Below are 25,247 nucleotides of genomic sequence, written 5' to 3'. Positions count from 1 at the left end.
AAAGCCTTGGCCAGTCCATTGCACAGTGGTTGAGGTGACTGAATTCCACAGGGTTTATGGTGCAGTTAAAGTCCTAGACTCAGTAACTTGTAAAAACACACCAGGCACATGTGGGTGCATGCCCAAAATCCCAAGAGAAGTGATTGCATTATGACCATGCCCCCTGGGGGTAAGGAGGTGCTTTCTAATTTTCTCTCTTTACCTCTGGTGAATGCACATACCCTATAGCAAACAAAATAAAAATTTTATTAATTAAAAAAAACATAACTGGACTTTAAAACTAGTAGTGTTTTTGGCAATAAAAATATAATACCTGGGGACCCAGCCACAATTGTACAAGCATGAAGGCACCACTGCACAATGGCTGAGGCTGCATGGGAGGCCTGGGTTCAGTTCCAGCCGGCCTATTATAAAAAGGCATGCACTTGTAGTTTTACCAACCAGGGCGGCTGGGGCAGGATGATTGTGATAGCATGATAAGCTGTCAAAACTTTATCTCTCTCTTCTTTCTTTTAAAAATAAAATGTGGCCAGAGTATTTATTCATGTGTTAGAGGAACCCAAAACGCTTCTGGTTTTAAGAAAACACCTATCATGAGCCTGAACTCCTTTGACCCATTCTATTAGGTGCCAATAAATTTCCTGTGAAGTCATTCAAGGCTGTCCGTCCCTAGTTAGCTTAGATAGTTGTGAAAGATGGGGGCTGGGCACTTACTTGGCTAAATGGACTAGCTTTACTTCAGGTACTTTTCTGGGAGAAGAATGTTGAGCTTACTGTTGTTTTGATAACTGCTGTTATTAAAGGTTTAGTTCAATTCATTCATTCTTTGTTTTATTGGACTAAAATTTACCAGACACCTTCAACATGTCATGCACTACTAAGTGTGTTGGAACTTAAAAAATAATTGCCTTTTGAAAGTTTGTGGTCTAGACAGTAAGGCAGACACATCACATATGATTATAATACAATGTGAGAAATGCAAGGCAATGGTGAAAGTATGAACGGAGACTCATGGAGGGGGTACCTAAAATAGTCATAGAGGAATATAGACTTTTTACAGATGGTGAAGCCCGACCAAGATCCAAGCTTATTTTAGTTCCTCAAACATAGTCTCTTCTTTCACTTCATAACCTTTGTTCATGCTGTTTTTCCTACTCAAAATGTTTGCCTTCTTTCTCCTCAATTTAAATATCTATTCCTCAGAGGAGAGTTTCTTTTTTTTTTCCCCCAGAGGAGAGTTAATTTCCCCCCCCCAGAGGAGAGTTTCTTGATCCTCAAGACTAGGGAGGGTCTCTCTGTTTTGCATGTTCATAGCATCTGTTCTTCATAGCACCAATCACAATTACCACCAGACAAACGAACAGTGTCAGCTCTATCTTCCCTTCTCCCCTATAGGATATACATTCCATAAGGGTGAGAACATATTTCAGGCTATGGGTTTTTGTTCATCACCCTATAACAACTCTTTGCATATTATAGGTGCTAGACTAATATTTGTAAAATACATCAATAACTTTAAGATAAAAGTTAGGAAAAGATGTAGGGATGAAAAAGTGATACTAAACTAAGAATGTTAGGCAGATAGTACACCATGAACTAAGTCCCAAGGCAGCAAATCCCCTGAATGATGCCTGCACAACCAAGGCAGAGTTCAGCATTACTATACTGGAAAGGTTAAGGCCAGGGTGGGCCTTGCAGACCACACTAGGAAAGTATTGTCCCTGTCCCATATTACCCAATGTATGTATCTGATATCTCTGTGAACTCCTTTGCTCATACAAAAATATTTATTGAGTGACTATTATATGGTATATACTATCCTAGGCACTAGAGAGTCAATCTTGTTTCTTATTTGGAGCTTAAATTTTAACAAAAGTTCTCTCCTAAGGGTGAGGCCTATGTCTTATTCATCTCAGGATTTGTAAAATGCCCAACAAAGTATATGACATGTATTAGGCACCCACAATCTTCAATGGAGAAAAGAAGGAGTAAAAGAATGAAGGTAGTAAAATGGCAAGACAATCCCTGACACTAACAGACCTAAAGAAAGCGGATCAATCAAGAGCCAGCCTGGACTGACCTTGTACTATCCTGGTCCAACCCAATTCTTCTCCCCTGGAGCCCTTCGCAATTATATGCCCACTTCTCAAGTCTTTGGTTCCTGCCAGCCTGTGTGACCCCCATGGAGAACAAGGTTGAAGCAGTACTACGAGGGAAAATGGAGGAGGAGATGCTCTTGCTCAAGCTGTCCAGACCACAGAGAAGGAAGGTGGTCCCTAGCTTCTAATGTTGAATACATTTTTCCGAAAGACCTATTGCTAAACATAGCGATTAGGTTCTCTAATACTATTACCATTGTACACTGAGCAAATTTTTGGCCAAAGAAAATTTTGAAGGCTAACTTGGAGACTTACATAACAAACTTCATCTTAGAAAATGTGTTTCTGGGGACCAGCAGATGGCTTGTTTACATTGTTGGACTCTCAAGTAGTTGGCCACAGTTCGAGTCTCGGACCCAGCGGCTTAAAATACTCACACCAGGAGCCTGTACATGTGCGCCCAAAATCCCAAAAAGAGAATGGAGGAGAAGGGATTGTGGTGTGACCATCCCCCCAGGGGGTGATTTCTTGTTTTCTGTCTCTCTGTCTCTCTCTGTCTCTCTGGCAAGTGCATACACCCTATCGCTGAAAGAAAAAGAAAACAAAAATATGTTTCTGATTTCTAATGCTGACTTGTAGACTTCCAAAAACTAAATATAAAGTTACCTGTATTGCATGTTCTCTGTACATACATTTGGCCTAGGGAAAGTCCTTCGGCAGAAGTTGTATCTTCTTTGAATCCTCCCCAGGAACTGTACATGAGCCAGCATTTAATGCTGCTCCTTGCTCATCAATGTGTGTTGAGTAAGAAGCTAGAAACTGAATTTGGGTGTCTGCTTTGATCTTGCCCACAGCAGTTTTGAAAGATTCTGGCCATGAATATAAGTGGTTGTCACCATCAATGTTTCTAATATATCATTAACTCAAGAATTGCACCACAAAGATCTTTCAGCCCCTGGGACTCTGGTTTGCTCAGGAAAGGCGATTTCACTGTCTGTCATCTGGCTGTAACCCACAGCCCAGCCCCAGTTTGGCATCAGAGGCAGCTTGAATGGCAGCTGCTCACCCCAGCTCAGGAACTTCTGCATTTGGCTCATGGCCCTGGGAAGACTGCATGTCTGACTTTCTGGAGCTTTTCTCACGTCTACTTTTGTCTTCAACTAGTACATGGCTGTTGTGGTTGGGAGAAAAACAAAACAGCCTCTGAGCATTTTATTTTAACTGGTTTCTTTTTCTGATTTTAATTTTAAGTCTCTTGCTGCCTTCACCACAGAATTTTATGACTGATGCTTCGACCCTCAACCTCCTCACTATTTTTGTGGGTTTTGTTTGTTGGTTTGTTCATTTTGTCTTTTGCATGACATCGTTGACATTCCTTTTTTTTTTTCGGTAGAGGTTTTTACTTTAAGGAGCTTGTGCTTGAGGAGAGAGAGAAAGAGATAGTAAGAGGGAAAATGAGAAAAAAAATCCCAGGGAAGATGGCCACACCCCGATTCCTTCTCCTCCATTCTCTTCCTGGGATCTTGGGCATGCATGCAAACACACCCAGCACGCTTTTGAAGCCACCAGGTCTGGGAATCGAACAGCAGTCAGCATGTGGGAGTCCAGTGATGCAATTGCTATGCCAATTGCTGGCCCCATGACATTAAAATGCTTCCCATGTCTTTGATTTTTCAGCATGTCTTTTCCACACAAATTTGGCTCTGTTCCCACTGACAGAGCTGCAGTCCCTTCTCCAGTTTGTGGTCACATTGAGAGACATATGCTACTATATAGACAAGTTAATCTGTACTTCCATGGGGCCAACCTCAGCAGCCGAGTGCTTCCATTTCGTAAGTTTTGATCATATCTGCATTATTTTCTGTGTGTCTTGGATGTGTGTCAAAGATGAGCACTAGAGACTTTCTCCACTAGAACTCTACGCAGATACTTTTGTGTTAAATGTGTACAGAACAATCTACGTTGCCTTGAGAAAGGAGACACACCGTCAGAGCAAGGTAACATGGTTGGGCAACATGCTTGGCCACTGCACTTGCTAGAGCTCACTCAGAAGCCAATTCTGGTTAGTATGCATGCTTAAAGAATGAGAAATTGCCTCTGTGTGTAAACAAGCCAATCAAGGGTGAGCTTTTCAGAGCATGTGGAAGAATGGCACGTTTTTAAAGTTAGAAAAAGTGGAAGTCAGGGAGCAGTGAAGATGAGGCTCACACACATGTCAGCACCATCCCTTTTCTCTGTAACAAATGTGGATGAAACAGAAAATTTCTAGGTATATATATTTTGTAAATGTGGATAGGCTGATTAAGAAATATTAATATTGGGACCAGCAGCTGGCGTAATGGCTATGTCGCTGAACTCCCATGTAGTCGAGTGTGGTTTGAGTCCTGGACACAGTGGCTTAAACTCACACCAGGTGCATGTGCATGCATGCCCAAGATCCCAAGAGGAGAAAGGAGGAGAAGGGATTGCAGTGTGGCCATTCCCCCTGGGGGGTGATTTCTCGCTTTCTATCTCTCTGTCTCTCTGTCTTTCTGGCGAATGCATGTGCTCTGTAGCAAAAAAAAAAAAAAAAAAAAAGAGAAATATTAATATTAACATGAAATAATTTAATAAATGAATTACATATAATCTATATTTTATACAAGTAACTAATAATATCTGTTTGTTCAGCTTTATACAGCTAAAAAGTGCTTTACATAGGTGAGGTTGGAAAACTTTCTGCGTGGATAAAATGAATATGAGCATTTCCTACTCAGACAACAAATCGGAGGCATAGAACATCTGTGGTGAAAGCTCCGGAACTAGTGGTTGCTGAGACTAAGCCTCTAGCCTAACTGTGAACCTGGATTCTCTTTACTCCTTCAAGCTTCTGTGAGCAAGAAGCGAACACAGCATTTTACACTGAGAGCTTAGATTGGAGTGCTATTTCACCTATATGGAGACAGTGTCCTAAAAGGGGTTTAAGAAGTTCTAGAGAAGCTTATTATTATTATTATTTATATTTTGACCCAAATTCGTGTATGAGAGAAGTTTCTATTTTTTATTTATTTAATTGCCAGAGAGCACACATGCACACCAGAGGCAAGGGAAAAAGCACACCTCCCAACAGGGTTGGGGCCACACCACAATCCTTTTTTCCTCCATCTCTCTATCTCATCAGGACTTTAGACATTGTGCACACATACCCAGCATGATTTTCAAATTTCTGGGGTCCAGATCTGAACCAAGGTTGGCCACATGGGACTCAGTCCCCGGTGCACAGTGCTTAACCACTGCACAACAGGGCCAGTCTTGGTAACTTACTATTTTATTTTATTTATTTATTTTTGGAAGGAGAGGGTTTTGCTATAGGGCACATATGAACTCACAAGAAAGACAGAGAGAGACAGAGAGACAGAAAGCAAGAAATCACCGCCATCGCCCCACCCCCCACCCCCCCACCAGGGGGGATGGCCATGCCACAGTCCCTTCTCCATTCTCATCTCAGAATCTTGGGCATGCACGTACATGCACCTAGCGTGAGTTTAAGCCACTGGGTCTGGGACTCAGATTGCTGTCAACTACATGGGAGTCCAGCGACATAGCCATTATGCCAACTGCTGGTCCTGGAAACTTACTATTTTAAGACTATATTTTCTTCAAACCAAGGAGCAATATTTGAAGACTTCTGGTAAATGAAACTCTGCATTAAGTCCAGTGGTAGCAGGAAGGATTGTGGACAACCTTCCCCCTTAGTATATCTCCCTTGGGCCCCCATTTACATTTCAGTAAGACTCTGTAGGGAACTGTAAATTTGAGTTGAAATGCAGACAGTTTATCTCTCTCTAAAATTTCAAAGGCATGCAATATCTAGAACCTAAATCTGGAAATGTATGTGAGAACTTTATGGCCCTGAGTTCCCATCTGCCTGGCAGGTCACAGCTCTTCTAACAAGAACCATAGCTTTGCAATCAGCAGAAAAGTCTACAATTACAACTATTCTTTGCAATCCTCTCAGCAAAGGAGGACATTCCTTGGCCGGTTTAAAAAAAAAAAAAAAAAAAAAAAAAAAAAAAAAAACAGTGCAAATTTGTACTGGGAAAGGAATGCAGTCTGGTGCAAGGGCCAATGATTAACAGATTAGGCCTCCTGTAAGAGGGGAGGAAAAAGCATAAAGAAAGGAGGGAAAAGGATATTTAAAACACAGTTCTGCCACAGACTCAGAAATGCTTCGGGTGCTAGGATGAGAGAGAGCATGAGGAAGCAGTAAAAGAGTGACTGGGAAAGAACTAAATGGGGAAGATCTGCAATGAGAGCTGGCCTGCCTAAGGGATTTCAGTCTACATAGCAGTTGTAACTTTCTAAGAAGATTCAGTACTTACTACCTCAGCTGGTTTTAAAAAATTTAGGAGGACACTGGTATGAGGCAGGCAGGAACCACCTCCTTCTTATAAATGAGGATGCGGAGTTCCATGAGCTTCTGCACTTCATTTAGGGTCACATTGCTGGGGAGAGGCCAACAGGGAGGAGCGGTCCCCATGTCTAAGCCTGCTTTCTGATTTCCACTAGGCACTGGCCCCTTCACAAAGGGAGAGGGTCTTCACCAGGAGCCCCCGGGCAATGGGATTGATGAGTAAGGGCTGAGGAGCTTCTCAACACTCCACACAGGATGATGTGTGTGGGGATGACCATGGCCAACAGGGCTCATGCCAGGGACTCTGAGAAGAGGCTGGAGATGTCCAGGAGCCACGTGATCAGAAGCTGGAATGAAACAGTGCTGGGAAGATGAGCAGGGAGATGGAAAGGAAAAGGCAAGCTCTGGCATTTGACAAGCCATGAAGGAAGGACAGTGGCCTGTGGAAAATAACTGAGACTTGCAGCTGTGAGCCCAATGGCATGCATCATTGCCCACTGCTCCTGTCAGGTACATGTATTCTCCTTGGTGAGAACTGCTTTGAAATTTCAGCAGAGATGCCCTGCAGCTCAAACAGTCATCATTTCTAAGAGTATGTTTGTCTCACCCCAACAGGTGACATGTAAAATGCCTGTTGCAAGGCGTGTCAGAGGCCAGGAGCTCCTGCACACCTGGCCAAGGTGTCAGAGGGGGGCCCAGTGCCTGCCCCTGTGCTCACCTCCTGGATATTCTGCTTTGCCCGGCTGTCAGAGGGGTGCATGACTGTTCCCATCACTTTCACGTTGCCACAGACAACCAGGGCTTCGTCCGGTGCATTTGTGTTTATACCTACTCGACCATGACAGACAACAGATTCTGGAACTTGTCCTCGCTGCCATAATGCATCACTGTCATTTTCAAATTGCCCAGGGTTAGAGGCCTGGAAAAAAAATGTGCACATGTTAGTAATTAAAGTTACAGTAGCAGCAATAGGCAGTTGCATTAATCTTCAGAGTAAAGAAGAACAATGTTGCCTAAGTCTTTCACATGGGAATCTTACATTGGCTGGAACTTTCTGACATATCTGAATACCTCTGGACCTTCAGGAAAGTAAAGGGGCTTCTCTAAACATTATCTCCCCACTAATAGGGGCTCTGTATGCTATGGTTTGGAATATCCTATCTTTATTAAGCTTATCCAGAACTGAGAATGTCATCAGCTATACTAAATGAATAAGGAAAAAACAAAAACTAAATATGACCCTTTTTTCAGAAAAAAGTATAATGATTTAAAATGAGAATATCACATCAGAAAATATTGCAAGTTTATTAGAACCCAGATAAATAAAAAAATACTTTGCCTTCAGTTAGCCCTTCTATAATTTTAAAACAACTTCATACTAATAATTTCTTACACAATTGACAAGCCAAATGATTATACAAATACACTTAATATGCCTCACCCATTCCCTAAACACTGAAAGAAGAATAGTAACAGCTACATTTGCTGTGTGCTCACCCACACTGCAAATCTGAGACATGTACTGTTATCCTCATTATACGGACACTGACACTCTGAAAGGATACATAAATTGCCCAAGAAAGCTAATAATTCTGGAGCTAGATTTATACTTCCTCTGATTATCAAGTAATGATCCTAACTTTGTCTATTTGGTGGTGTTGCCTAAAAGTAGACCTGGCTATCGTCAAAGGAAGTTCAATGAAACTCTTAGACTAGACAAAGTTCAGAAGATTTTATTAAGTAAATTATTTACCATATTCCACCATATCACCTTCCTTCTTCCCCACTTCCCTATATCTGAATACATTTTCAAATATCTTTAAGTAGGGATATCTAAATCCCTCAAAATCCTCATAACAAAATCACTTCGTTTTTTAAATTACGATATACTAGGGGCCAACAGGTGGTACAGTGATTAAGGCTCTGAACTCCCACATAGCCCATCACGGTTCAGGTCCCAGACTTGGCAGCTTGAAACTCACGCTGGGCACGTATGTGTGCATGCCCAAAATCCCAAGAGGAGAATGGAGGAGAAAGGATTGTGGCATGGCCATCCCCCCTGGGGGTGGTTTCTTGCTTTCTGTCTCTCTATCTCTCTAGCAAGTGCACACGTCCTATAGCAAAAATCTCTTTTAAAAAATTATGACATGTTCTTCTAAATGTGACTGTTGTGTGTTTGAGGCAGGTTGTCACAAATTCAGAAAAACAGTTGGGATCCTGATCATCTAAAAAGTCAGTAGGAGGAACCAGCAGTTAGTGTAATGGCTGTGTCACTGGATTCCCATGTAGTCGACCGCAGTTCGGGTCCTGGACCCAGTGACTTGAACTCACGCCAGGAATGTGTGCATGCGTGCCCAAGATCCCAAGAGGAGAATGAAGGAGAAGGGATTGTGGCATGGCCATCCCTCTCGGGGGGTGATTTCTCGCTCTCTGTCTCTCTGTCTCTCTCTCTCTTTCTGGCGAACGCACACGCCCTATAGCAAAAACCTCTCCAAAAAAAAAGGGAAAAAATAGTCAGTAAGAATACAATGATTTTCAATGATTTTCCTTTTTGCCTCTCTGGTGGTATATGAGAGGTCGTGAACTCAGTGCCCGAATGCACATAGATGTTCTCTAACAGCTGTTCAGGAATCCAATAACAATGGTTTCTTCAAGAACTGAGACTGAGAGACAGAAACTGTGATGAGAAGGAGAATCACTCTTCCTTATATCCGAATTGAGTATTCTATTCCTTATCCAAAGGTTTTGGATCAGAAGTATTTTGGATTTTGTCATTTTTGCATATATATGAAATTTTTGTTTCCTATGCACTGTACACACATAGTCTGAAGGTAATTGATACATTAATTTTGAACTGCTATGACCCTTCCCATGAAGTTAAATGTAGGATTTCCTACTTACGGCATTGTGTTGGCACTCAAAAGATTTTAGATTTTGGAGCATTTTGGATTTCTTATTTTTAATTAGGAATTCTCAACCTGTCCTCTCTTGGTGCGTTCGAATGTTTTGTCATATGCATATGTTACCCAATTTTTTTAATTAATGGGAAGAACCACCAAGCTTTGTCTTTAGTGTTGTTCAAAGAATGTTTAGGTGCCTTCAGCTTCCTATTTCACTCCCTCCTCTCTAAACTCTGAGCTACTTGGAAGACTCCATCACTGACACCTGATAGACACAAGCAGGAAAAGAATATAATGTCACAACTTTGAACATGATTTTGTGTGAATGTACTTGAACAAAGAGCTTATCCATAAGGTCCCTATAGACCCTTTGGTTGTGAATGGCAAACACTTTGACTCAAATCCTTTTATAGCAAGCAATCGGCTAAATCCAAAGGTAGGACACATAAAATGTTGATGTATTTTGCTCCGTTCTGAACACAAGGAGCCACTTCAAGGAAACAAAATAGGACAGTGATGGATGGATTTATTTTTCTTAGTAATCTTCAAGATGATTATTATCATGTCGGTAACTTGATACTAAACAGCAAATATTAAGTAGATGTAATTTTTTTGGAGCAATTGCAACATTTTTACCTGACTTTAATCACATGAAATCTCAAATTTCTAAAATACATTCAAACCATTTTGGAAAAGGCCACAGAACTGCAATGTTCTAAATAGCCTTACATAAGTGTTTTCCTCTGGAATGGGCAATAGTACTACAAGATCTGTGAACTTATTTCCTTTTTTTGGAATCCACAATTCACGTGTCAAAGCAAACTATAATGTACTGTCTCTTTCTGGAATGATCATTTCATATCTACATGTAGCCCAATTATGGTTGGTAGATACCAAACACCAAAATGAATTCATTCAAGTTTTTAAAATATAGGACCAGAAGATGGTGTAATGGTTACATCACTGGACTCCCACATAGCCAATCAAGTCCTGGACCTGGCAGCTTAAAACTCACACCAGGTGTGTGTGCGTGTGTGCCCAAAATCCTGAGAGAAGAATGGAGGAGAAGGGATTGCAGCATGGCCAGCTCCCCTGGGGGATGATTTCTCGCTTTCTGTCTCTCTGTCTCTCTGGTGACTGCACATGCTCTATACCAAAAATCTCTCTAAAAATAAATAAATAAAGTTTCTAAAATACTTTCATTTTCTCATAGCCTCATATATTTAGGGAGGACCTGAACATTCTAGTCTGTGTCATGACATGAACTGGCTGTGTGACCTGGGGGCAGTCACTTAAATTTTTTTGTTCTAGCTTCCTTCTCTGGCAAAGATAATCACGTCTTCTGTACCCATCTCACAGGGTTGTTTTGGGAATTAAAGTTATGTGTGTATGAACATTTTGCAAACGTGAGGACGAATGGTATCAGAGTCATCCTCGTTCAACAAGGGTTGTTTTGGGAATTAAAGTTATGGGTGTATGAACATTTTGCAAACGTGAGGACGAATGGTATCAGAGTCATCCTCGTTCAACACACTCTGCTGGGCACAGCAACTGCTATTTCACTGGAGTAGTTTATCCACTCTCTCCAGCAACACAGCTACAGACTTGCCCTATTCCAGAGTTGCACTATTCCAGGGAACTCCCTGCCCAGAAAATACAATGCAAATGGCGCCCCTTGCGGATGCTTGGACTAGGAAACAGCATCTGAATAAATTGAGGCCTATTCTGATAAAGTGTGAAATGAAAAAGCCAGAACTTCTTTGTTGTACCATTGTTTGGGATTCTAAAGCAAGCAGCAGCCAAAGAGCCAGAAGGAGAGCTTGACCAGAGGAAGAAAACTCTCAGGAAATCAATTTTTGAACCTGGAAAAAGGGCCTAGAAGTGCTTTCTACCAATGCTACTCAAAGTGTGGTGGGCTGACCAGCAGAGCCCCAGCAGCATCTCCTGGAAGCATGTTAGAAACAGAGTCATGGGCATCCTTGACCTACTGAATGGAACACTCTGGGGATCTGACCCGGGGTATCTGTGTGTTTACGAGCTCTGCAGGGGATTCTTACTCATGATGCAATTTGAGAACTACTTCTTTACACTGTGTGTTCCTGGTCACAAGCGACTCCTTTCATAGTTAACAGAAAGCTCTGCTGAGTCTCAAATAGAGTGAAAGAGACATTCCTCCACAGACCTATTTCTCTGGGTAAATGAAAATTCATCTGAGCTGCAGAAGTACGCACGCGTACTTCCCTAGTGGGGAAGGAGAGTCAGAAACGGGCAAGAGCCAGTGAACGTGGAGCTGGTACCCGGCCTGGCTCTGCTCTGCCCCATCCCTTCCTATCCTTGCAACTGCACTATGTCTATTGTCTTCCCTGCCTCCTGGCAGTGCGAATTTGCAGAGTAATAAAGGGGGTGTTCTTGGGAATGCGCCCATTTCTATTCTTCTGGAAGAGAAACGGGAATATTTTTAGTTTTCAAAATGAGGGAACCCTAGAGTGTCTTTGAAAGGCAGACAAAAGTAATCATCCCTCCTACTTGCAACAGAGCACTCCAAACCAGGTTTAATTAAGTGTTTTAGCAGGAAAGTGGGGTTGAAGCGAAGTCTAGCCATTAACAAGGGAAATCTGAAGGAACTCCACTGAGGAATGCTCCCAAAAACAAAGATCTGGAAAATAAATCTTTTCTTTGGAGTGAACCTTAATTTCCATTAAATTGTGGCCATCACCCCTGGGGGTGGTTTCTTGCTTTCTGTCTCTCTATCTCTCTAGCAAGTTCACACGTCCTATAGCAAAAATCTCTTTTAAAAAATTATGACATGTTCTTCTAAATGTGACTGTTGTGTGTTTGAGGCAGGTTGTCACAAATTCAGAAAAACAGTTGGGATCCTGATCATCTAAAAAGTCAGTAGGAGGAACCAGCAGTTAGTGTAATGGCTGTGTCACTGGATTCCCATGTAGTCGACCGCAGTTCGGGTCCTGGACCCAGTGACTTGAACTCACGCCAGGAATGTGTGCATGCGTGCCCAAGATCCCAAGAGGAGAATGAAGGAGAAGGGATTGTGGCATGGCCATCCCTCTCGGGGGGTGATTTCTCGCTCTCTGTCTCTCTGTCTCTCTCTCTCTTTCTGGCGAACGCACACGCCCTATAGCAAAAACCTCTCCAAAAAAAAAGGGAAAAAATAGTCAGTAAGAATACAATGATTTTCAATGATTTTCCTTTTTGCCTCTCTGGTGGTATATGAGAGGTCGTGAACTCAGTGCCCGAATGCACATAGATGTTCTCTAACAGCTGTTCAGGAATCCAATAACAATGGTTTCTTCAAGAACTGAGACTGAGAGACAGAAACTGTGATGAGAAGGAGAATCACTCTTCCTTATATCCGAATTGAGTATTCTATTCCTTATCCAAAGGTTTTGGATCAGAAGTATTTTGGATTTTGTCATTTTTGCATATATATGAAATTTTTGTTTCCTATGCACTGTACACACATAGTCTGAAGGTAATTGATACATTAATTTTGAACTGCTATGACCCTTCCCATGAAGTTAAATGTAGGATTTCCTACTTACGGCATTGTGTTGGCACTCAAAAGATTTTAGATTTTGGAGCATTTTGGATTTCTTATTTTTAATTAGGAATTCTCAACCTGTCCTCTCTTGGTGCGTTCGAATGTTTTGTCATATGCATATGTTACCCAATTTTTTTAATTAATGGGAAGAACCACCAAGCTTTGTCTTTAGTGTTGTTCAAAGAATGTTTAGGTGCCTTCAGCTTCCTATTTCACTCCCTCCTCTCTAAACTCTGAGCTACTTGGAAGACTCCATCACTGACACCTGATAGACACAAGCAGGAAAAGAATATAATGTCACAACTTTGAACATGATTTTGTGTGAATGTACTTGAACAAAGAGCTTATCCATAAGGTCCCTATAGACCCTTTGGTTGTGAATGGCAAACACTTTGACTCAAATCCTTTTATAGCAAGCAATCGGCTAAATCCAAAGGTAGGACACATAAAATGTTGATGTATTTTGCTCCGTTCTGAACACAAGGAGCCACTTCAAGGAAACAAAATAGGACAGTGATGGATGGATTTATTTTTCTTAGTAATCTTCAAGATGATTATTATCATGTCGGTAACTTGATACTAAACAGCAAATATTAAGTAGATGTAATTTTTTTGGAGCAATTGCAACATTTTTACCTGACTTTAATCACATGAAATCTCAAATTTCTAAAATACATTCAAACCATTTTGGAAAAGGCCACAGAACTGCAATGTTCTAAATAGCCTTACATAAGTGTTTTCCTCTGGAATGGGCAATAGTACTACAAGATCTGTGAACTTATTTCCTTTTTTTGGAATCCACAATTCACGTGTCAAAGCAAACTATAATGTACTGTCTCTTTCTGGAATGATCATTTCATATCTACATGTAGCCCAATTATGGTTGGTAGATACCAAACACCAAAATGAATTCATTCAAGTTTTTAAAATATAGGACCAGAAGATGGTGTAATGGTTACATCACTGGACTCCCACATAGCCAATCAAGTCCTGGACCTGGCAGCTTAAAACTCACACCAGGTGTGTGTGCGTGTGTGCCCAAAATCCTGAGAGAAGAATGGAGGAGAAGGGATTGCAGCATGGCCAGCTCCCCTGGGGGATGATTTCTCGCTTTCTGTCTCTCTGTCTCTCTGGTGACTGCACATGCTCTATACCAAAAATCTCTCTAAAAATAAATAAATAAAGTTTCTAAAATACTTTCATTTTCTCATAGCCTCATATATTTAGGGAGGACCTGAACATTCTAGTCTGTGTCATGACATGAACTGGCTGTGTGACCTGGGGGCAGTCACTTAAATTTTTTTGTTCTAGCTTCCTTCTCTGGCAAAGATAATCACGTCTTCTGTACCCATCTCACAGGGTTGTTTTGGGAATTAAAGTTATGTGTGTATGAACATTTTGCAAACGTGAGGACGAATGGTATCAGAGTCATCCTCGTTCAACACACTCTGCTGGGCACAGCAACTGCTATTTCACTGGAGTAGTTTATCCACTCTCTCCAGCAACACAGCTACAGACTTGCCCTATTCCAGAGTTGCACTATTCCAGGGAACTCCCTGCCCAGAAAATACAATGCAAATGGCGCCCCTTGCGGATGCTTGGACTAGGAAACAGCATCTGAATAAATTGAGGCCTATTCTGATAAAGTGTGAAATGAAAAAGCCAGAACTTCTTTGTTGTACCATTGTTTGGGATTCTAAAGCAAGCAGCAGCCAAAGAGCCAGAAGGAGAGCTTGACCAGAGGAAGAAAACTCTCAGGAAATCAATTTTTGAACCTGGAAAAAGGGCCTAGAAGTGCTTTCTACCAATGCTACTCAAAGTGTGGTGGGCTGACCAGCAGAGCCCCAGCAGCATCTCCTGGAAGCATGTTAGAAACAGAGTCATGGGCATCCTTGACCTACTGAATGGAACACTCTGGGGATCTGACCCGGGGTATCTGTGTGTTTACGAGCTCTGCAGGGGATTCTTACTCATGATGCAATTTGAGAACTACTTCTTTACACTGTGTGTTCCTGGTCACAAGCGACTCCTTTCATAGTTAACAGAAAGCTCTGCTGAGTCTCAAATAGAGTGAAAGAGACATTCCTCCACAGACCTATTTCTCTGGGTAAATGAAAATTCATCTGAGCTGCAGAAGTACGCACGCGTACTTCCCTAGTGGGGAAGGAGAGTCAGAAACGGGCAAGAGCCAGTGAACGTGGAGCTGGTACCCGGCCTGGCTCTGCTCTGCCCCATCCCTTCCTATCCTTGCAACTGCACTATGTCTATTGTCTTCCCTGCCTCCTGGCAGTGCGAATTTGCAGAGTAATAAAGGGGGTGTTCTTGGGAATGCGCCCATTTCTATTCTTCTGGAAGAGAAACGGGAATATTTTTAGTTTTCAAAATGAGGGAACCCTAGAGTGTCTTTGAAAGGCAGACAAAAGTAATCATCCCTCCTACTTGCAACAGAGCACTCCAAACCAGGTTTAATTAAGTGTTTTAGCAGGAAAGTGGGGTTGAAGCGAAGTCTAGCCATTAACAAGGGAAATCTGAAGGAACTCCACTGAGGAATGCTCCCAAAAACAAAGATCTGGAAAATAAATCTTTTCTTTGGAGTGAACCTTAATTTCCATTAAATTGGTCAATTTACACAACAGGACCACAAAAGCTGTTTTGATTGGCAGCCCAGCTGAACAATTACGGGGTCCTGCCAGCCATCTCTCTCCAAGGAGAATTCTCACAAACGTGGTCTCCTGCGCTCCTCCAGAAAGCTTGAAACTCACTGAAGTCCAACCCTCATATAATTACCCTTCTCAAATGGACAGACATTAATCTCTATCATTTGGAGGAGTGGTTCTTATGCCACAAAATGAACTCAGATTTGCTACATGCAGTCTGCAGTTCTCCATGCGATGTGGTCAGGTCTTATGTCTTTAATTGTCCATTTTTCCTTCCCATCTTTCATTATGAAGCTTAAACTAACAGAATCAGGCCAGGGCCTAAGATGGCACCTCTGGCTCTCTGTAGAATGCAGGCTGGCCTGCCTTCTACCTGACCCATGTGCACACACTGTGTAGTCCCTGTAGATTCTCAAAGGCAGGCAATGTATTCGGTAGACATTTCTAAAACTCCCTGACAGAAACAATAACTCCATTTCTTAAATTCACTTTTCTCTTGGTTGGTTTAAATTTTAAATAATTAAGTAGACTGAAACATTGACATTCATTTTCAGTTCTGAGTTTGGGGTTTAGAATGAAGTGTTATTACAAAGGTATTTCCAGTTTGGAGGGATAAGGGGTTTGTATTAGTATCATTCTTCTCGTTGTTGTTCAGGTAACCTTTGTGTTACCCAGAGCACTTAGAGAGCACAGTATTCTCTTCAGCAAAAATTAGGCTTAAGGTAAAACAATCAGATCTGGAACATAACCATTTTTTAAAAGATAAAAATTTAGTGGATAACTTGACATTCGCTCTTTTCTGAATACAATTTAATATTACTAAATACGAATTGCAAAACTTTCAACTTCTCGACATCATCATCATGAGCTAATCATCCTTGTGCTTTGGCTCTGAGGAGGTGCCAATTACCAGAGGTTTTGGTTAGCAGAACAGGGCTCCCTCCCTCTCGTATTGCTGTTGTTTGGACTTGCACAGAAGCCACGGGATGGCTTTGCAGGAGCTGCCAGCAGCAAATGGGGAAACCTTGTCACCAGGTAAATTATTCAGAGTCTGCAGGTGACTAGCAGACCATCTGACTCAAGCACAAAACTACACAGCTCTGGATGGCACTGTCATGATGTTTGACTCTGAAAACAAGGGCGTTGTTTTCATTCCTTCCTAAGAGTATCAGAAGTGATAAACAACCTAGGATTCCAGACTTAAATGAAGTTTGTTGGTCCTGCAAAGCTATCCCAGGTTATAGCAGGTAAGATGTCAGAGACAGGCCCTCACCCCTGTTGAGGGATGGGCAGGCGCCTCTTGCTACTGGCTTAGACGGAGACCTCTCCTGTCTTTGTCCCAAAAGAGCTTCATTTGCCACAGGCTGTGTCAGGTCCCATAAAAACTCAGCCTGGGTCATGCATGCCCAGCTTTCACCCTGGGATATCTGAACACAAAAGTGTTTCATTTCTATTATTACTTCATCTCCATTAAAACTCCGAGATTAGTTGAAGGATTTGCACTAATAGATGGCTTAATATTTTTAATTGGCTAAAAGAATTACAGAAGGCCCTTTGTAAGGAGAGACTTCATTTCCCCAAGTGGGAGATCTCTCCGGGGCCTTTGGTTACAGCCACATCCATGGGCCTGATCAGAAAAAACAGTTTTTTCTATGGGAGTTTGCTTGTCCTTCCTGTATCCCAGTGAAGATCGGCAACAGCACAGCCCCTTCCAGGGCTGCTGGGCCTGCAGTTACTTGTCGCCTAAGGCCCTAGGTATTCTCAGTGGTGGCCAGCCTGACCTCACACAGCTGCAGCTCCAGCTGCCAACAGCTTTATGTTTTTGTGGCTGCCAAGGCCCCCCAATCACAGCCGGGACCAATCATTCATTCAGCAAAATATGCTGAGCTGTTCCTAGGTGCTAGGCTGAGGCCCAGATGCCCTGCGGCCACCAATCACTATGAGCATGAAATGCCTTTCAACTATTGTATTCTCTCACCCTCTGGGCCTGGGGTCAGAGAGAATTGAGTTAGATAATCCAGGACTCATCCTTTACCAGCTGTGTGATCATGGACACACCACAGCCTCAATGCCTCTGGGTATGAGGAATATAATGTAATTATACAACAATTTAAAATACATATTTTTTTTTTTGGAGAGGTTTTCACTATAGGGCGCATGCACTCGCCAGACAGAGAGAGACAGAGAGACAGAGAGACAGAAAGCGAGAAATCACCCCCTAGGGGGGATGGCCACGCCGCAATCCCTTCTCCTCCATTCTCCTCTCGGGATCTTGGGCACACACGCACACGCGCCCGGTGTGAGTTTTAAGCCACCCGGTCTGGGACGCGAACCACGGTCGACTACGTGGGAGTCCAGCGACATAGCCATTACGCTAACTGCTGGTTCCGAAAATACATAAATTATTGATCTCAGTGCCTAGAACATAGAGTAAAACCCAAAGGTTTTCAACCTCAGTGCCATTGATATTTGGGGAGGGATATTTTTTGGTTGTGAGGATTGTCCTGTCATTTTATGGCACCGAGAAGTATCCCCAGTGTCTACTTATTCAACACCAATTGAGACAAACAAAAATATTTCCATATATGGCCAAATGACCCATGGGGAACAAAATTGCCTCTGGTTGAAAATTACTGTGTAAAAATTTAAATGATAGTTTCTACTACTATCATCCCCATCATCATCATCTAAGAAAAAGCATACTTCAGGCATGCCTTTGAAAATTCAGATTCTACCTGCAGGGGTGAGAAAAGCATGAGAGATCCAGAAAAGTCATAGAACTGAACTTACCCTTACAATGATCCTTTCAGAGATGTGGGCAGACAACAAGTAGAACTGGTCCTGGTTAGCAGCGTATAGTCCAACCACCAACATGAAGTATCTAATTCAGAAACAGGACATCAATGCCCATACATCAGAGAGTGGAGACATATTTCATGTGGTCAAATACCATCCAACAGTTAATCAATGGTGATCTACTGAGAAGAGATTGCCTTTCTTCCTCTGCTCTAAATTATCCTCCCTGTGAGATGAGAGAAGTTGGTTCAATTGCCATTGTTTCTGGTCTGCCCTTTGCTCCATCAGAGACACTTGTGAGCTATTTTGTAAGCCACACAGCTGCAGGAAAGCAGCCCTCCCTGGGGAGACATCTCTCTGGGGACCTGGGCTCAATCCATCTGTGCTGACTGGTCCAGGCCTCACCCCACTGCATCCCTGGGCCCCTAACACAGCACCCTTCACAAACACTGCAGGAAGCCATCTTGGAGGCCTCCTTTTCCAGAGCCATCCAAGCCACATGACTTAGGTTCTAAGGGAGGGTGGCCCAGCAGGTTTGGCTGCTTACACAGCCAAGAGCAGGTGGCCCACTGGGTCCTTCCCACCCCACCTGCTCTTGGCTGTGTACACAGAACCTTCAGCACCCCCTGGTCTTGACATCAGCCCAAGCCTGAACCTCTCCTCCAGTTATTCCCAAGGCAATTTTTAATCACTGCTCTTTCTATCGCTTCTTCATGTACCACTGATGAGACAATTTTAAGATTAGATCATTTCCTAAAAGTCAAAATAGAAACTGTCTGTATCAGAAGCATTTTTGCTTTAAGAACTGTATGAAGAAACTTCACCAACTTCCTATGTAACACTATAAAGGCTCTAATTCCTAGGGAACAGAAGATGAACACGCCCTGTGTTTAAGATAAGTCAATGTGGGTCCAGCAGATGGTGTAAGGGTTACATCACTGAACTCCCACATAGCTGAAGCAGTTTAAGTCCTGCTGGGTACATGTGCGTGCATGCCCAAAATCCCAGGAGGAGAATGGAGGAGAAGGGATGGCAGTGTGACCATCGCCATAGGGGGTGATTTCACACTTTACCTCTCATTGTTTCTGTCTCATTCTCCCCAGAAGAGCTCGCATGTTCTAAGACAAAAGTCTCTTAAAAAATAAATTAAAACTTAAAGTAAATTAGTAGAAGTAATCATTGTTATCACTATTATCATCATTATTATTGGCTACCATGGGGAACTCGGGCTTAGCAGTTTACCTACATTATTTCATTTAGAGCCCCAGACAAGCCAATTGAAGTGGAATGTTGTTATTGTCCCCATTTTATAAGATAGAGAAGTGAGTCTCAGAGAGGTTAAGTTATGTGCCCAAAGTCACTCAGCTAGCCAATGTCAGAATCAAATATTCAACTCAATTCTCTCCAACTCCAAAACCTGCATTCTAAAATCAGTGTTTCTCAAACTTGAGCACACATCAGAGTCATCTTGGAGGGCTCATCAAACAACGAATTGCTGAGTCCCGCCCCTAGGGTTTTTGATTCAGCGTGTCTTTGGTGAAGCCCAAGGGCTTGCATCTCTAGCAAGCCTCCAGATGATGCTGTCCCTGCTGAGCCAAGGACCACACTTGGAGAATCACAGATCTAAATCGTGATGACAAGTTCATTTCCTTTTTTATTCAAGAAGGTTATAGTAGTGTTGCGGAACTCAGAGCATTATACTAGCAATCAGTGCACAGCTTTGAGAAGGGTAGTCAATCCTCAACTGTTGATGTAATGAAACATAAACACATGGTCACCCTAGAGTCATGAGTCAGGGCTTGGCAGGAGAGTGGGCATTACAGGGAGGGAAGATGAGAGAAGAAAGATGCTTACCCTAAATGAAAGGGAGGGTGTCGCAGCAGTTTTGGCTGCTCACCCAGCCAAGAGCAGGTGGCCCACTGGGTCCTTCCCACCCCACCTGCTCTTGGCTGTGTACACAGAACCTTCAGCACCCCCTGGTCTTGACATCAGCCCAAGCCTGAACCTCTCCTCCAGTTATTCCCAAGGCAATTTTTAATCACTGCTCTTTCTATCGCTTCTTCATGTACCACTGATGAGACAATTTTAAGATTAGATCATTTCCTAAAAGTCAAAATAGAAACTGTCTGTATCAGAAGCATTTTTGCTTTAAGAACTGTATGAAGAAACTTCACCAACTTCCTATGTAACACTATAAAGGCTCTAATTCCTAGGGAACAGAAGATGAACACGCCCTGTGTTTAAGATAAGTCAATGTGGGTCCAGCAGATGGTGTAAGGGTTACATCACTGAACTCCCACATAGCTGAAGCAGTTTAAGTCCTGCTGGGTACATGTGCGTGCATGCCCAAAATCCCAGGAGGAGAATGGAGGAGAAGGGATGGCAGTGTGACCATCGCCATAGGGGGTGATTTCACACTTTACCTCTCATTGTTTCTGTCTCATTCTCCCCAGAAGAGCTCGCATGTTCTAAGACAAAAGTCTCTTAAAAAATAAATTAAAACTTAAAGTAAATTAGTAGAAGTAATCATTGTTATCACTATTATCATCATTATTATTGGCTACCATGGGGAACTCGGGCTTAGCAGTTTACCTACATTATTTCATTTAGAGCCCCAGACAAGCCAATTGAAGTGGAATGTTGTTATTGTCCCCATTTTATAAGATAGAGAAGTGAGTCTCAGAGAGGTTAAGTTATGTGCCCAAAGTCACTCAGCTAGCCAATGTCAGAATCAAATATTCAACTCAATTCTCTCCAACTCCAAAACCTGCATTCTAAAATCAGTGTTTCTCAAACTTGAGCACACATCAGAGTCATCTTGGAGGGCTCATCAAACAACGAATTGCTGAGTCCCGCCCCTAGGGTTTTTGATTCAGCGTGTCTTTGGTGAAGCCCAAGGGCTTGCATCTCTAGCAAGCCTCCAGATGATGCTGTCCCTGCTGAGCCAAGGACCACACTTGGAGAATCACAGATCTAAATCGTGATGACAAGTTCATTTCCTTTTTTATTCAAGAAGGTTATAGTAGTGTTGCGGAACTCAGAGCATTATACTAGCAATCAGTGCACAGCTTTGAGAAGGGTAGTCAATCCTCAACTGTTGATGTAATGAAACATAAACACATGGTCACCCTAGAGTCATGAGTCAGGGCTTGGCAGGAGAGTGGGCATTACAGGGAGGGAAGATGAGAGAAGAAAGATGCTTACCCTAAATGAGATGTGGTAAAATGTTAAAGAGAGCTAGAGATGGAAGGAAAGTGGCTTAAGAAGTAAAGTGGCCCAATTTACTGGCTGGTAAGGCCAGGAGGATCAGAGGGGTCTCTGGAGGTCACTTTCTGGTCAGACGCAGGAACCAGCTACCCTTCAGTGTATCGGTGATGCCAGTACCTCTGGTCAGGATTCGGTTTTCCTTTCTTTCTCATATTATTTGCTGTGGTCTCACTAAAGTGTAATCGTCCCAGCGTTACTTTCGTGACCTGGTCAGTCAGCAGGTTGATTCTAGAACGAACAGGAGAAATATTGAGAGACTTTAAGAGAACACAGGATCTTTGGTACCATCTAGTCTATTCCTAGACTCCCAAGTATGTCTAGTCCCTAGTTCTCATCAGAGTACAAAGGGCAATTTATCCCAGTCATTGATTATTAATCAACTATCCACCACATGGTCTGGAGTGGCTGCCAGGAAGGCTATGGAATAGCACTTGAATGGTACGAAATGCTGAGTCAACAGAAGCTCAAGCCTGCTATTCTGACTTACGAAGGCTTTATGCTCCACGCGCCATATATGGGTTCTTTTACCTCCACAAAGGTGAGCAAAGACTAGCTCATTTGTGCCCCTGTCCCTGTGGCTGTAGCACTCACCTCCCAACTGAAGTAATTTCTCTAGGCTCCTCAAGAATGTCTTTGCATCTCCTTTATATTTTTGCTCTCTCCTAGCCTAGTGGCAGGAGGCAGCTTCCTCCAAAGGAAAGCCACAAACAGCCAGGCAAAAGAGAACCAAACGCACCAAGCAAGTTTAATACTGTGTGTGCACAGGTGGCTTCTGATCTGTCCAGGCTATAGGACCATTTTCTTTTCCAATCCAAAGAAGATTGACTGAGGGTCAAAACATTGTGATGTCTGAACTCACTGAGATGCCTCAACTCAACTAAATTGGTGAGAAAGCAAATCCTACTTAAAGTCATTCCACGGAGAACACTCTAGCTTTGGACTGCCATATTAGTTCATAAACTACCAGTCATGCCTGTTTTCTATCTTGAAACCCACCAGCAATCTATCAATGTAGCTTTAAAAAATAAGAAAAAATTAATTGTAAATGCATCACGGATCCAGAACCTTGAAATTAACTCAATCAGTATTGTGCTGATTTAAATAAAAATTTAAAATAAAGATCTATTCATAATGTATCTCAAGGAACCAAAGCTGTTGGTAAGGTTGTTAACAAGTCTGTTAGTAATAAATAATTACGTAAAACTATACCTTTTTATTAAAAAATGTTTGCAATGATTTCAATGCATTTTACCAACTTTATTTTTGTTGATAAACATGTTCATAATATTAGCATATTAATTAAGTTAGATTCTACTGTGGGTTTCATTTTAAATTAGAAAAATTAATTAACTGACACTTTTCCCCAAAACATTCATAAAATTATTCCAAAAATAAATTCTTACTTAACAGGATTGAATATCTTTTTGCTCCTATCTGCTTGGGACTGTTCAATAGCAATTATTTGATTGGTGGCTTCTACCTGTATGGAACGACAAAAAGTAAATTGATTCTTACAAAATAATTATTAATAATAAATTAGTAAAACATGTTTAGGTTCATACCTGTGTCCCTTCGTGATGCGGAAATGTTCTGAGAAATGCATTGTTGGATGATTTCACCATTGTGTGGATATCGTAGAGTGTGCTCACACAAACCTACGTGATATAGCCTAGCAAGACCTGGCTCTGAGGCTTAGCCTACATGCTCCGATGGGACCACCTTTGCATATGTGGTCCATTGTAGACCGAAACATCACATGGTGCCTAACTGTACTTATAATGCATGGCGCACTGCTAGGCCCTGGGGGAAGGTGCACGTCATTGAAAAGGTATATGAAACAATGGTCCTGCTTTGAAGGAGTGCACTGTTGAGCTGGACAGTGGTGAAGCAGTAGGAAGGCTCTAGGTTTGCCTCTAGAGATCGCCCCAAACATGCCCACGATCTGGGACTGGCTGAGGCTGGGGGTAGATTGTGATGTCAAGACCCTGTCTCTCTCTCTCTCTCTGTCTCTCATTCATGGAAGAAATAAATAAGTTCTTTTTTACAAAAGCAATCCACTCCAAAATTTTCACAATGGACTCATTAGTTTCATAATCAGAAAAACATTTCTTTTTTTTTTAAATTTGTATTTGTTTTTGGTTTTGTTTTGTTTAAGGTTTTGGATTGTGGGACCAGCAGTTGGTATAATGGCTATGTTGCTGGACTCCCAAGTAGTCGACTGCAGTTTGAGTCCCAGACCCAGTGGCCTAAACTCATGCCAGGCGCGTGTGCATGTGTGCCCAAGATCCCAATAGGAGAATGGAGGAGAAGGGATTGCGGTGTGGCCACCCCCCCTGGGGGGTGATTTCTCACTTTCTGTCTCTCTGTCTCTCTCCGTCTTTCTGGCAAGCGCACACACGCTATAGCAAAAACTTCTCCAAAAAAAAAAAAAAAAAGATTTTGGGTTGGAGTAACAACAGCTGAGGTATGCAGCAGCCAAGCCACCTTTTAGGAGACTCCAAGCCTAAGTGTGGGTCAACCATCACAATAAAATATGCAGATAGAGGCTCCTACTTGTAGAGCTGGGTATGAGGTAGTAATTTAATAAATCCGTTTTGACCACTCAGAAGTTATATTACCTGTGTTTAAAACCTAGCTCTTTCACTTACTGTCTTGGATTAATTGTGTTACATTACAGGGCCTCAGTTTTTCCCTCTGTTAAACTATAGAAGAAGGGCATTGACTAAATGCACAGTTCCTTAGCGTTCATAGTCAGAGATCTCTTTGAGAACTTGTGGAAACTATGCATCCACTCCATATGAAAATGTGCCAACATCAATAAGAACAAAATAATTAAAAATAAACGTAATAAATGAGCTGCAAAGTTATTATACTGAAAACTACAAAACTATAGTTTGAAATGAGGCTGTGCCAGTTTCTAAGCCCAGGCTTAAGAAATTAGCAGCTCCTACTTCCTATGTCTTGGAACCCTACCATCATGCAGTGAGGAAACACAGGTAATCCCACAGAGAGATCTGTGAAGAGAGGAGCTAAAGACTCCAGCCATGGCCCCATCTGAGCTCTAGCTGATAGCTAGCCCAGACTTGACAGGCATGGGAATAAGCCATTTTGGAAATGGCCCAGTTAAGCTGCCCTAACTAATGACTCCTGAGCAGAGATAGCTTGTCATAGCCAAGCCCTGGCAATGTTGCATATTTGTGACCAAATAAATTATGGTTATTATTTTAAGTTACTAATATTTGGGCTCATCTCTTATGTAGCAATAGACAACTGTAACAATAACATTTAATAGTAAATGTTGACTGAATTAAATTGAAATAAATAAAAGATTTACCTTAATTCCAAAAGCTTTCAAGTAAAACATTTCTATTGGCTTTAGGCCCATTTGTGTTTTAACAAATTTTGGACTTCCCCAAACTTGGATGTGGATGGTTATCTGAAAATGATTCTTCTTTTGGCAAACAAAAGCTTCATCTGCTGGTGAAAAATTAAATCCTTTGTCTGTGACAACGCGATAGCCCACATCAGGACTGTGAAAAGAGGAATCAATTAACCAGTTTGACAAATATTCCCTAC

At 42.1% G+C, this 25,247-nt stretch overlaps 1 protein-coding gene across 1 annotated transcript in view; it reads right to left on the bottom strand.

Moving 5' to 3' along the window:
* Nucleotides 1–25,247, bottom strand: part of MYRFL (myelin regulatory factor like) — a 109,911-nt gene that overhangs the window by 41,385 nt on the left and 43,279 nt on the right. The window contains exons 7-11 of the mRNA XM_006146200.1: nucleotides 25,006–25,201; nucleotides 23,075–23,151; nucleotides 21,789–21,899; nucleotides 18,399–18,489; nucleotides 7,211–7,411 (exon numbers count right to left, since the gene is read on the bottom strand). Coding sequence (XP_006146262.1) covers nucleotides 7,211–7,411; nucleotides 18,399–18,489; nucleotides 21,789–21,899; nucleotides 23,075–23,151; nucleotides 25,006–25,201 — 676 coding nt within the window. The remainder of the gene's footprint in view (nucleotides 1–7,210; nucleotides 7,412–18,398; nucleotides 18,490–21,788; nucleotides 21,900–23,074; nucleotides 23,152–25,005; nucleotides 25,202–25,247) is intronic.

The sequence above is a fragment of the Tupaia chinensis genome, unplaced genomic scaffold (assembly GCF_000334495.1).
Source record: "Tupaia chinensis unplaced genomic scaffold, TupChi_1.0 Scaffold000168_1, whole genome shotgun sequence".
NCBI lineage: Eukaryota > Metazoa > Chordata > Mammalia > Scandentia > Tupaiidae > Tupaia > Tupaia belangeri.
Note: the sequence above shows the minus strand (reverse complement) of the source record. Positions and strands in the feature narration are given on the sequence as shown.